Here is a 13,195-nt window from a genome sequence, read left to right on the forward strand (position 1 = left end):
GCAGCTCCCAGAAAGAGATATCTGCTCCCTCTAGTGCTCCAGAGCTGTCCTCTTATATTTCCTGTCCTCTCCCGGTACTTCCAGCTGGAGGATGGGGCACATTTGGCTCTCCCCATCAGAGGGAGGGGAGTGGTCCCTCACTATCCAGTCCAGAGGGAGGCCATTCTGCCTCACTACACTGTACTATACAATAGCTCTTATTGAACGTAGCTATACCAAAGGAAATGCAATACAGACAAAAATGAAGGACTGTAATGCTGCAATAAAGAAGAATGATAGCAGGAAGTATGTAGTAGCTTTTAAAAAACAAAAGTTCTTGTCAATATGAATTAATTTTATTAAACAATACACTAATGATTACAGTAACTTGTTCCCCTAAGGACTATTAGCAGTGTATTTGCTATTACTATCATTAGGCCTGTCTGGAATTGGTAGTCATTTTAAAGTAGGGATGAGGGCTATATTTTGGTCATTTAGTTGCGATAAATATTTTATTATACAAAATAATGTAACATTTTTAACTAATGTGAAATTCAGTTTTTGCAACATCAAATATATCTTTTACAACATTATACACAGGATTTAACTCCATATAAGTTGATCTCATATGTGCTTGTATATAAACACATACATTAACATGACATGCAAATTGTAACAAATTTCTTCTAAACAGGTAAGCTTCAGCAGGCCTAGAGTCAGAGATGGAAATACATCTCACAGATGGTTTCAGAGTAACAGCCGTGTTAATCTGTAGTCGCAAAAAGAAAAGGAGTACTTGTGGCACCTTAGAGACTAACCAATTTATTTGAGCATAAGCATCTGATGAAGTGAGGTGTAGCTTACAAAAGCTTATGCTCAAATAAATTGGTTAGTCTCTAAGGTGCCACAAGTACTCCTCATCTCACAGATGAACTCTGAATACATGCTACCCTACTAATATGCTGAACAAGAACAAGTCTAGAGACACCCACATTTCCTGACAAAACTGAAATAACAAGATACACAAATAACGTATTTCCATTAGTTTATTTGTTAATTACAGTATACACATGGTTATTCATACATGTCTATCATTACTCTGATTGGGGTACATCTCTAAGTCAAAGTCACCAGGAATTTTATGCACACACAGGGCTTCCACACTTATGCCTTCCATTCTATTCTGCATTTGCTCGGTTGGCTTTCTGGACTTTGGCCACAGCTACGGAGGGCAGTTTTCCATTTTTTGTTTTAAAAAATTACGCTAGAGGTGAAGTTGGAAAATACGGTGCTTTATGTATATAGAGTTGCTGCTAAAAGAAAAGGATGGGGACAGGATTGGGTAGCCACTTTAACTCAGCACTGTTATGCAAGGAACAGGATTACTGTACCAAAGTTGAAATGTAAGAAGTAGGGGGCTACTGATAGGTCAGATACAGGTAGCTCTGAATTCTCAGCTTCACTACTTATTTTTTGACATCCACCCATGCTCCCTCTTATGAGGGAGGGAAACACTGGGAGAGAATTTCAGATGGACTTCTGGATAGATCAAACATATTAATTTAGAAAGGGTCCATATATATCAGGGGTTCTCAAAGTAGGGGTTGTGACCTCAGAGAGGGTCGCAAGGTTATTACATGGGGGGTCGCGAACTGTTAGCCTCCACCCCCCAAAACCCTGCTTTACCTCCACCATTTATACTAGTGTAAATATAAAAAATGTATTTTTAATTTATGGGGGGGGGTCACACTCGGAGGTTTGCTGTTTGAAAGGGGTCACCAGTGCAAAAGTTTGAGAACCACTGATGTATATCTTATTGCCCTCCTGTCTGGAATGCAAAATGGAAGACAATAGGAAATATGTACAGTATCACAACTGATAAAAAGTATTAAATATCACCATATTGTCATAACTTAAAGTTTCAACAGAAAGTTTGGCTGAAAAGTTAGAAGTTCTATATAGGCAAAAGGTAGCTAACTCTACCGATAACTCATTCTAGATAGTGTCAGATGGCATCAGTCCCCTCAACATTTCTGGAGAAGTTGTCTAACCCTATCTTTACACAAAAAGAACAGCTTGGAGGGGAATGACCAAGAGGTAACTGTGACAGACTGTACCACTTTTACCAAATTATGATAAATTTTATTCAAAGTATGCCTTGTGAGGTTGTAGCCAGACAGCCAGCACCACCACCCCCCACCCCCCGCCCAGACCAGCATTGCTGGAAACACAGGAGGAAGCAGGAACAGGGCACTTAACATATATTCCAGCACAGCCTTTGAAGCTGTGAAAGCACAGGTGTGCTGCTACAATGTGCCTCTGGGAGCAGATACGACGATTAAGCTCACAGCAGGCAGAGGCCCTGTGACAGACATGGCTCTTAGCCCCTACTAAATAGCGTGATGCACACACACCAACATCCTAGGTGGGAAAATATTTACCCTGATAAAAGAAATGTCCAGTAGTCGAAACTTATTGTTTCTCTCCTTTGCAAGTGTAAACTACTCTTGCGAAAGCTGGCGTCACCCCGACAGACCAGCCTCAATTTGGCATAAGGAGAAAGAGAATAAAGGAGCACAGAGGTATAAGTAGGGGACCTACAGCACCATGATTTTTGAGTGCTTTTCACTATCTATCTGCTGGTCAGATAAGTGACAGCCTCCCAAGGCTTCTGCAGCTAAGAGGGTCCCTACGCCTTGTCCCTTATTCGTCTTTCCGCGGAATTGAGTGACCGATCCTGGCTTGGCACCGCTGGAATCGAGAGATGCAAGGAGGGTAAGAAGCACCCACACCTGATCTCCTATCTTTAGTGTACACATATTTTGAAATAGAGCTCTATACTTTGTTTTCTTTCTTTGGGATTGTGGCTTCAGTTTTGTAACTTGTTTGTGTGTGTAACATCTCTACATTTAAATAAGTAGGCACTAGCAATTTTGTAACCACATGATTAGAATCTAGCTTAATAAATTTTGGTAACCATTTATGCATAAGCCTGACTTGTTTTCTCTGGTTTACTGTAAAGCAGCCAACACAATTAAAGAACCTCAGCCGTTTTGGCTCTAAAGCCTGGCCATTAGGTGAGAGTACTAAGAGCCTAGCGTTGAGTTGTGCCGCCTCCACGGGGCAAACTCTTGGGGCACCTGTCAGTCAATCCTGGCTGCCCGCTGCGAAGGAGCTCTGAGCTCTAGCAGTTAAAGTCACGGGTGTGGAGAGGCTCTTAGTGCTGCCATTGGGGCACCTGTCAGTCAGTATTGACTGCCCGCTGCGAAGGAGCTCTGAGCTCTAGCAGTTAAAGTCACAGGTGGTTAGGACCTTGGGGCATCCGTCAGCCTAGCCCGGGCTGCCCGCCGCGAAGGGACAGTGCGTCCTAGCGGTTAAAGTCACGGATGGTATAAACGGGCATAGCTGGCACCTCACCAAACATCCTTGGCTGTCGGCTAACAGAGGTATCATTTGAAAACTCATAATTTGTTGATCATTATTGTCCTGGTAAAATATGTGTGACAACATTGTATGTAGAGGTATGAGATTCTACTGTAGAATTCTGGATTCTACTAAGGCATATTCCAATTCTGGGGTAGCAGCCCAAACCAGTTCCTCAGAGACAACCATGCCTCAGCCAGTGTCCACAAAATCAGATGAACAATCACCTGGTTAAGTGGCCATTCTTTGACAGAAAGAGGTGTGTGAGCAATAAATTTACATCTTGGCAAACAGACTTGCTGCCGCCTAAGCCCCAGCTGGGGATGATTCTCAAAGAAGAGAAATGCTGTAAGGGAGAACAGAGGACACAAATCCTCCTTCTGTCAGCCTCTCTCTCTCTGCTCACGGCATCAATGACACATGAAGGAACACAGAACTGGGGGAGGGGTCCTGATTGAAGGAGTTCAGCCAGTAAAAGCATGTGATGAGAAAAACCTTTGCTTTGAATTCATTTAGCTCAGGGGTGGCCAACCTGTGGCTCCAGAGCCGCATGCGGCTCTTCAGACATTAATATGTGGCTCCTTCTATAGGCACCAACTCGGGCCTGGAGCTATGGGCGCCAATTTTTCTATGTGCCAGGGGGGTGCTCACTGCTCAACCTCTGGCTCTGCCACAGGCCCTGCGCCCACCCCATCCCTTCCCGCCCCCTCCCCTGAACCTGCTCTGCCCTCGCTCCTCCTACTCCCCTCCCAAAGCCTCCTGCATGCCACAAAACAGCTGATCAAGAGATGCAGGAAGGGAGGGGGAAGTGCTGATCAGCGGGGCTGCCGATGGGTGGGAGGCAGTGGGAGCGGGGCGAGGGAAGCTGATGGTGGGCTGCTGATGTATTACTGTGGCTCTTTGGTAATGTACATGGGTAAATTCTGGCTCCTTATCAGGCTCAGGATGGTCACCCCTGATTTAGCTTGTAAAGTTAGGTAGTCGTTTGCGTTTTGCCTTTTATTTCTTTCAGAGTAGCAGCCGTGTTAGTCTGTATCCACAAAAAAAAAAAAAGGAGTACTTGTGGCACCTTAGCGACTAACCAATTCTGACTTTTATGCCTCATTACTTGTAATCACAATCTATCTTTCTGTAGTTTACAAACTTGTTTTATTGTTTTATATAAATCAGTGTGTTTGCGTTGAAATGTTTGGGAACTTCATTTGAGATGACAGGGTTTGTGCATATTTTCTATTAGTAAAATGACAGACTTTCTATGAGCTTATACTGCACAGAAGGAAAGAGCTGGGCAGTGCAAGATGCATATTTCTGGAGACAAGTCTAGAACGGAGAATTTGCTGGTGTCACTCTGCAATATAATTCAGGAGTGACTGGCTAGAGCACTCATCTCATTCAGCTGCAAGTGACTTTGCATGCTAGAGGCTGTGTGTGAATAGACCAGGAGTGGTTGTTTCCACAGCAAAGCAGTGTGAAAGGCACCCCAGGTTGAAGAACTGAGGGGACACAGCTGTTCAGCAGTCCAGACTGTACCCTAGGGAATGTCACAGTAACACACTATACAGTTGAATTTTGTTTCCTTTTAATATTAATGGAAATGAGCTATATTAAATTCCTTTTAAAAACAATGGCCTGACTTTACTACAAGTGGAAGAGTTCACACCAGGATTCTGAATTTCTCAAATGTTTTTATCCTCAAATAAGATCCTACTATAGTGCTTAGTTCTATCAATGTATTCCCTTATTGATTGCTGAATCAGAGACCAAGATTACTTGCTTCTTCTAAGGGCTTCTCCAGATGGTGATGTAAATTTACACTCCAGCTTGCTGCACACTAAAATCGCTTTGTGGTAAGACTCTAGACTTGCTGATTTTTAAGGCCAGTGGGTACCATTAGATCATCTAGTCTGACTTCCTGGATAACACAGACCAAAGAATTTCACCCAGTTAACCCTGTATTGAGCACAATAACTTGTTTGACTAAAACATCTTTCAGAAAGGCATCCACTCTGGATTTGAAGACATCAAGAGAGGAAGAATCCCCCACCTCCCTTGGTAGTTTGTTCCAATGGTTAATCACCCTCACTCTTAAAAAATGATGCCTTTTTTCTAATTTGAATTTTTGTGTATAACTTTCAGCCATTGGTTCTTGTTGTGCATTTCTCCACTAGATTAAAGAGCTCTTTCGTACCCAGGATTTTCTCCCTCATACACTGTAATCAAATCATCTCAATCTTTTTGATAAGCTAAACAAATTGAGCTATTTAAGTTTCTCTCTGTAAGGCATGCTTTTCAGTTTCCAAAATCATTTTTGTGGCTCTTTACCCCCTTTCCAATTTTTCAAAACTGATCATAGTATTCCAGAATTGGTCTCACTACTGCCATATACAGAGGTAAAATCACCTCCCCACTCTACTCGCTACTTCCCTGTTTATACACCCATGGATCCTATTAGCCCTTTTTGCCACATCACATTGGGATTTCATGTTGAATTGCTTGTCCACTATGACCCCTAAATACTTTTCAGTCACTACTTTCCAGGAATACAGGCCCCCATTCTGCAGGTATGGCCTGCACTTCTTGTTCCAAAATGTATGGCGTGGCATTTGGCTGTGTTAAAATGCATTTGTTTGAATAGGTCTAGCTTACAAAGTGATCCAGATTGCTTTGTATGACTGCCCTAACCTCATTAATTACCTCTCCACCAACCTTTGTGGCATCCACACATTTTATCAGCAGTGATTTTATATTTACTTCTGCATCATTGATGAAAAGCATCAGGCTAATACTGAGCCCTGCAGAATCCCACCAGAAAACCCCACACCTGATGATGATTCACCACTGACAACTTCTTTCTGAGACCCATCTGTTAGCCAGTTCTTAATCCATTTAATATGTGCTTTACTGGTATTGCATAGTGATAATTTTAAAATCAGCGTTGCATAGTACTAATCAAAAGTCTAATATTACATCTATTATCTATATTACTCTTTGGTGGCTCCCTTTCAGTAACTGCGTTTTACTGACTGGATGCGCTGTCTGTGTTTTGCCTCTGTTCCTTCTGATCTTCCTCGCTCGGTCTTGTCAAGGGTGTAACGTATATGCCAGTTTCTAGGCTGCATGCTTCCACATGAACTTTCCCTTTTCTTCTTTTGCTGCCATGCAAGAGGTTTTTCTAAGGTACTTAAGTGGAGATTGTTCCATCTTCTGCCACAGCTATCCCATCGTTGTTCTCAGCCAGATCTACATCTTCCCTTTGTAATCCATTTTATAGAGGTCCTATTATTTCTCTGAGACTTCAGCTGGTGTCAGAGTCCCTCTACAACGCTGCTTTCCAATTCATACATACAAAATAATCCTTTGGTGCAGTGCTTCATTATTGCCCACCTTAGTACCAACAAAAAACAGTATATGGTCCAGCTGAGGATTCTTTTTTCTAGCAATACTCTCTCATCTGGTTGGAATCTTTCTGGGTCCGAGAACACTGCTATCTTTCCACCTCAGGACCTGGCCTGTAAGCTGCTCAACAGGGTCACTGGGCCCTGACTTCTGCATGGATCAGCTCAATCCACTTGCTGTTCTAGCAGCCTCCACACAAAGCTGGTACCTAATGCTCTGTTCTAAAAAGCCTGCCTTCCCCTCCACACGTACACAACACCCTGCCAATAGCATCTGTACTGTATTTAGCCTAAAAGCTTTCGGGAATAATTCTCTCAGGAATTTGCCCTAGTCATCTTGTGTTTACTGAACCACTTATATAAAAGAATACAAAAAGGAGTATATGGTACTGGTGGGATCTCCCACACACAAATATCTGTCAACTTCACATTTGGCCATTTCATTCATTGTAAAAATGAGTGTGTCCTCAAAAGAAACAGGAAACACAAATCATCAATTCTTCAAAACAAGGGCTGCAGCAACCTTGTGAGAGCCCATCAGCAGACAAATACACACCTGATTGCAAGGATTATGACACAGATGTGCACATCACACTGTCCTTCTGCTGCCCAGATGCACCTGTTCCCGAGAGGCTGATTTTAACTTAGACAGGACCCTGGGTCAGATTTGCACACAAATAATCAAACAGGATTTCAACATTTGCAGCCCTCATTTTAGAGAGATGATAGCTTTCCTGTATCAGGGACCATAACGAGAAGCACAAGTGTGTGTAGGACAGAAGAGATGGGAATGGTGACAAAATTGAGACTTCTCAATGATAGTATCCCTTTAAAGTTTTCTGGACTATGTTTTTCAATCCCTCTTTGCTAACATGAACAGCCTGTCACAGCGGAATTTTAAGGTGGTATACATCTTAACTATGGAAGCTCTAAAGGGAGAGGAGAGGAGAAAGCTGTACAACATCACAGTCAGCCTACAGCTAGTTGTATAAATAGCGCTAAATGATTGTCTTTTTGTACAAAAACAGACCACTTTCCAATATGCCTACACCGATGACCACATCACGTAAAAGAGCAGGAATACCATCACTGATACATCGTGCATAGGAAGCTAGCAATCTTTGGCAGAGGTTTCTCCAAAGCTAACAATTTGCTATGGTGCTGCAGTAGTTTTCTCCACTTCTCTGGTTTCTTTCATGGCGGCACTGAAGTGCCGCTTCCCATCTAAATACAACATTGACTCTGAAATGACAGGAACAAAGAAAAGAGATAAGAGTGATTTTAAAAAAATTATCACTTTAAAAATTCAGCCTCTAGAGTGTACTGGGCACTACACAGAAGACCAAGTTTGAGAAGCAATATGAAATACATTTGTATAGAATAAATACAGTTTAGTATGAAGGGGCATTTTGTGTTACTCTACCAGTAGTAGTAGTCTATTAAAAATTAAGTATGCTCCACCAGCAGACAGAAAATAGGTCTTTCCCTTCCAAGAACAAAGTTTTAATGAGATGCATTAAAACTGCCACTTACCACCATATGTTTTTGGGACAATCTGTGGTACCTCTCCTTCTGACATAAAAGTGAAATGGAAGACATTGGTTGTCTTGTGCTCTCTGGTATCTGAATCATAAACCTCGCTGTGTACTCGAATCTGGATATAGTTTTCTTCTGTAAAACAAACCTAGACAGAACAGTGGACACAGTTATTATTTTATCGTTTACACTAAAGAAAGGGGACAAGATGGAAGAAGAATTAATTCCACGGCTTGACACTGAAAGTCAGTTTCTCTTTCCTAACTCATTGTTCATTGCCAATGATTGAGAATGAAGACATCAAGCTAAATAAGCTTTAAGGCTGTTTGAAAAGAGACCAACTCCTACCTGTGCAGAAAGCAGTAATAGGGATCCAATCTCAACTGGTCTTTGAAACATGATATCGTCTACAGCTACTACATAAGGTCTGGAACCTCTGGCAGAGGGGGGAAGAAAAGGCACTTTGTATTCAAGAGCAGCTACTTGTCTCTGCACAAGTTGAAACAATTTCAATTATTTTTAATGCAAAATTTATCTGAAACTGAGCCACATAAATATAAAAACCAATAAGAATTGCTAAAGAATATTGCCAGGGTGCCAAGAAGAAAACAAATATCCTGAGGGAATGCCAGCATAAAGGTGATGATACATGTACTCCTGCCGCAGTACTGGCTCCCACCCTCTTCTACTACACCTCATACTCTAGCAACATTATGTACGAGAGTCAAAACACAATTTTCTGCCTCTTTTGGTTTGTCTAGTCCTCTTCACTCAGGCCTCACTCCTTCAAAGGCTTACACACGTGCTTAACTTTCAGAATATGTGTAGTCCCAGAGACTTCAACGGGGCTGCTTATGTGCTTAAAGTTGGGAAGTGTTTGCAAGATCAGGGACCTAGTCAAGTTTTTAAAGAGTAAGTGGCTGTAAGGTAAAGTTCATAAGCCATTCATCAAATCACAGATGTAACAAGATGTAGTACCTACAAGAACCCATATTAGACATTTTTAGCCAGTGTGTGTATCTCCAAGAGTTAGTGATAGTAGCACAGAAAGGCACTTTAAAAATAAAACAAAATTCCATCAGTTACATATTTTCCCAGAAACAGATTGTAAAATCTGAGCTCCAGGACTCTGGTATGCAAGTTTAGAGTTATTAGTGACAATGAAAGGTGTGTTCTGACCCTGATTAAGCTAAAGTTACAGCGGTTACTGATGTGCCCTGCTGTTAGAATAGCCATTCAAACATCAAACCCTTTTCTATCCCAACTATACATATTTTCCATTGACTGCTGAACTCTTACTTTGTTGGTCGGTTTCCCCCTACCCTATTAACAAAACACACAAAATGTTCTGGATTACACAAATACTGAAAACCTGAAACTCACCCATAGCTGCAGGCAATAGCCCATCCCAGCTCAAATGCTTTTCTCATGAGAAATCCCCCAAAGATTCTATTGAAAATGTTCCGTGCCTGCATTTAGAAACACAAAGCAAACTGGCAACAATATGCATGTACTCACACAACACAGTGGTAAAGCCTGTCAGATTCATCTTTCTTCTTGGTTATGGAATTATACATAGCTCCTATAATGAGTATTTGGCAGCTGTACAGCACAATTGAAATATATACAGAAGTCTAAATGACTCAGCGTGCTTACTTCTTAAGAGCTCACCTCATCCAAAACAAAATCAAAAAACAAAAACAAAAAAAATTGCGGTCAGCCCATCTTAAACACTCTCTGCAGAATCTGTCAGGTGTTTTCACTTCTGTATTTGTACTACTGGAATTGTACATTTGCTAAGCCCTACAGGTAAACTTTGTAACTTTAGGGCAGTGGCTCCGAAACTTATTCCACCGCTTGTGCAGGTAAAGCCCCTGGTGGGCCGGGCCGGTTTGTTTACCTGCCGCGTCTGCAGGTTCAGCCAATCACGGCTCCCACTGGCTGCGGTTTGCTGCTCCAGGCCAATGGGAGCTGCTGGAAGCGGTGCAGGCCAAGGGACGTACTGGCCACCGCTTCCCGCAGCCCCCATTGGCCAGGCACAGCGAACCGCGACCAGTGGGAGCCGTGATTGGCCGAACCTGCAGACGCGGCTGATAAACAAACTGGCCTGGCCCACCAGGGGCTTTCCCTGCACAAGCAGCGGAACAAGTTTGGGAAACACTACTTTAGGGTTTGCATTGCACAAATCTGTAAGCCTACTTGGTATATTCAAATGCTAATTTTAAAAGAATCTTCTTCATGGCAGACAAAAGCTGTTAAAACAATATGAACTGTTCAGTCAAAATCTTGTGCTCTCAAATTAGACTAACTAGGGTTCCTACCTTTCTAATGGGTGGTAATCAGACCCCTGAGGCCCCGTCCCATGCTCCGCCTCTTCCCCCAGATAAAAAACCCCCAGATATCAGGGCTTGTTAAATAGCATGCAGATATACAAGCCGAAACCCAGACTGTCTGGGTGAAAACTGGATGGGTGGCAATCCTAAGACTAACACTGATGGATACTGTCTCTTGATTAATACCCATTACTCGCAGATGTCTGGGGAGGAATTTCTTTACTAAGATATCTCTTCTGATAAATCAAAAGAAATGCTAAAAGTCTTACATTTAGAACTATATTTAAACATCAGAGAAAAAAAACAAAAAAGCCCTAGTTAAATGTCTTAGATCCAGCAACCTTAAAGATGATTCATAACTCATTCATTATGATTTTTGTAACACATTAGTATTCCTTCAAATACCTGAGGATGGCAGATCTCCAAGCCCTTAAGTTTTGCATCTTCCATCCATACTGAATTGGGTGGTAGCACACGACTCCGAAAACTTACAGTCCTGTAGAAACAAGGGGTTTTAGGCAATACACTCAATATCCAGCTTTAACGGTGCTCAACAAGCTACAACAGCAAAAATAGAAAAACCCTTTGTGTGTGCACACACCAAGCAAGCCAGGATTCAAATGGAAAAAATGGAAGTGCTAGTAACGTAGTTTCTGACAGACTTCAAAAACCACTACTTGATTAATGCAAGTGTCTAGTCTAAGTTCCCGATCCTTCAAACATGTATGCTCATATTTAACTTTAAGTGGATCATTTCAGTGGGACTGTTCACATGAGTAAAGTTAGGCTCTGATGCTCAAAATATTTATGCATGTGCCTAAGGGGGAACCATTGCTCTTAAGACCATAAAAACCTCTCAAGTCCCCTGACCTGAAGTGTTTAACTAGCAAAAAACCCCAGCCAACCAAAAATCCATTCTACACTCCCTAAGCAAGTCCTTCACCTTTTTATTACGGCAGTGGTTTTCAACCTGTGGTCCGCGGATCCCTGGGGATCTGCAGACTATACGATTTCCAAAGGGGTCCCCACCTACATTCAAAATTTTTAGGGGTCTGCAAATGAAAAAAGGTTGAAAACCACTGTATTAGGGTATAGAAGATGCAAGTTTCCAGATGAATTAATCACAGACACATAGTTTAAGATTTGCAAATTTGTCTAGGGGATTTACACATACATCTGCTAATTTTAAATGGAAGATATGTCTAAATCAACTAAGTAGCCTTGAAAATTTCAGCCATGTAACAACTAATTTTAAGAGACATACATTGTGAATTATTGGAATAAATAAGAGCTCTGCTAATGTTATTTCTATAGCCATTACAGAATTTTCTTGTGTACTGTTATTCCTGCTTTGTATTAATAAAGTTAGTTCAAGAATGGCTCTGTGTGAGTGCACGTGTCTAACTCTACTGCTGTTCCTTCAGAAAGCTTAAAGATATCATGCAGATAGAGGGATTTTTTAAAAAAACTAAAAATACAAATGGTAATAAAATGTTTTCCTTACCCTTTTTTGTCCTTCCCTTTCCTCCTTTCTCTCACTTCACTTTCTGTATCTTACTTTGACTTTCCTGCTGTCTTTCCTGATTCTCTTTTCACTTCAGATTAAAAATATTACTAATTGTACAAGAATTATATTTTCAGCTTTCTTTTCCCTCTATTATCATCACTTCACTTCTTAATCTTTTCTAATTCTGCCACTTTTCAGATTATTTGCCCCATCACATTTTTTTAAATCTTTCACTCTGGTTTTCTTGTCTATAACTCATAACCTCTCTGTATCTCTATTTCCCAGACCCCTCATAATCTGTAAAATTAGTATGCTAAGCAGTAAGTCTCACAGGGTGCCAGAATTTATGTTTATAACACACTGTGAGAATCTTGGATCAGCAGGTGCAAAATATTATTATGGCCAAGGAACACCTCTTCCCTTTAGAAGCCTAGCCAGTTATTAAGGCAATGCCAGTGCAATAGCTCCAACAGCCCATTAGGGGGTTAAATTCCTTCTTGTGGTTAAGCATGACTATCCCTTTTTTTAAGATTATTCAATCCTGCTTTCTCAGAAGCCATCTACTGTAACCTTGTTGTTTTATTCTTGACTGCAGCTGCTGCATAGCATTAGCTTTCTTGGATAGCACAAAATTCATTCGGGAACATAAATGGTATATCAGCACATTGATGGTGCTTTGTGCCTTTATCCCAGGTACAGGAGACAGCATCCAAGTGTTTAAGTGATGGGATAGGAAAGCAAAAAGTATCTCCATTCCTTCTACAACTGTGCATTCAACTGCCACATTACCGTCCCTTCTTGCAAGTTATTAGTTCTTCACCTACTTGCCTTGTGTCCAGTGTATTAAGGAATATATTATGAACAGTGGTTCTTTCTTCTGCAGTGGGAGCCATTTTCAGTAAGGATGCAGTGCTGAAATCAATCCTCCTTATCTTGTTCACTAAAGAAAAAAAATGCATTGAGCACAAAGATAGCAGAACATCACTTGGTTTTCAATTGCTTTACAAAGGGGTCAACTCCTC

General features: G+C 41.4%; 1 protein-coding gene across 5 annotated transcripts in view; it reads right to left on the reverse strand.

Annotated features, from left to right (window-relative positions):
* Positions 1-1,003: 1,003 nt before the first annotated feature.
* ACOT9 (acyl-CoA thioesterase 9) overlaps positions 1,004-13,195 on the reverse strand; it is a 41,622-nt gene continuing 29,430 nt past the window's right edge. For 4 of the 5 annotated variants that reach the window (XM_073357397.1, XM_073357386.1, XM_073357404.1 and 1 more), the window contains 6 exons: positions 13,002-13,113; positions 11,072-11,162; positions 9,717-9,802; positions 8,682-8,769; positions 8,331-8,481; positions 1,004-8,039 (listed from right to left, as the gene is read on the reverse strand). In XM_073357397.1, the coding sequence (XP_073213498.1) occupies positions 7,951-8,039; positions 8,331-8,481; positions 8,682-8,769; positions 9,717-9,802; positions 11,072-11,162; positions 13,002-13,113 (617 nt within the window). In that variant the 3' untranslated portion in view covers positions 1,004-7,950. The remainder of the gene's footprint in view (positions 8,040-8,330; positions 8,482-8,681; positions 8,770-9,716; positions 9,803-11,071; positions 11,163-13,001; positions 13,114-13,195) is intronic. The other variant, XM_073357413.1, reaches the window with a different exon arrangement.

Source organism: Lepidochelys kempii, chromosome 1 (assembly GCF_965140265.1).
Source record: "Lepidochelys kempii isolate rLepKem1 chromosome 1, rLepKem1.hap2, whole genome shotgun sequence".
Classification (NCBI taxonomy): Eukaryota; Metazoa; Chordata; order Testudines; family Cheloniidae; genus Lepidochelys; species Lepidochelys kempii.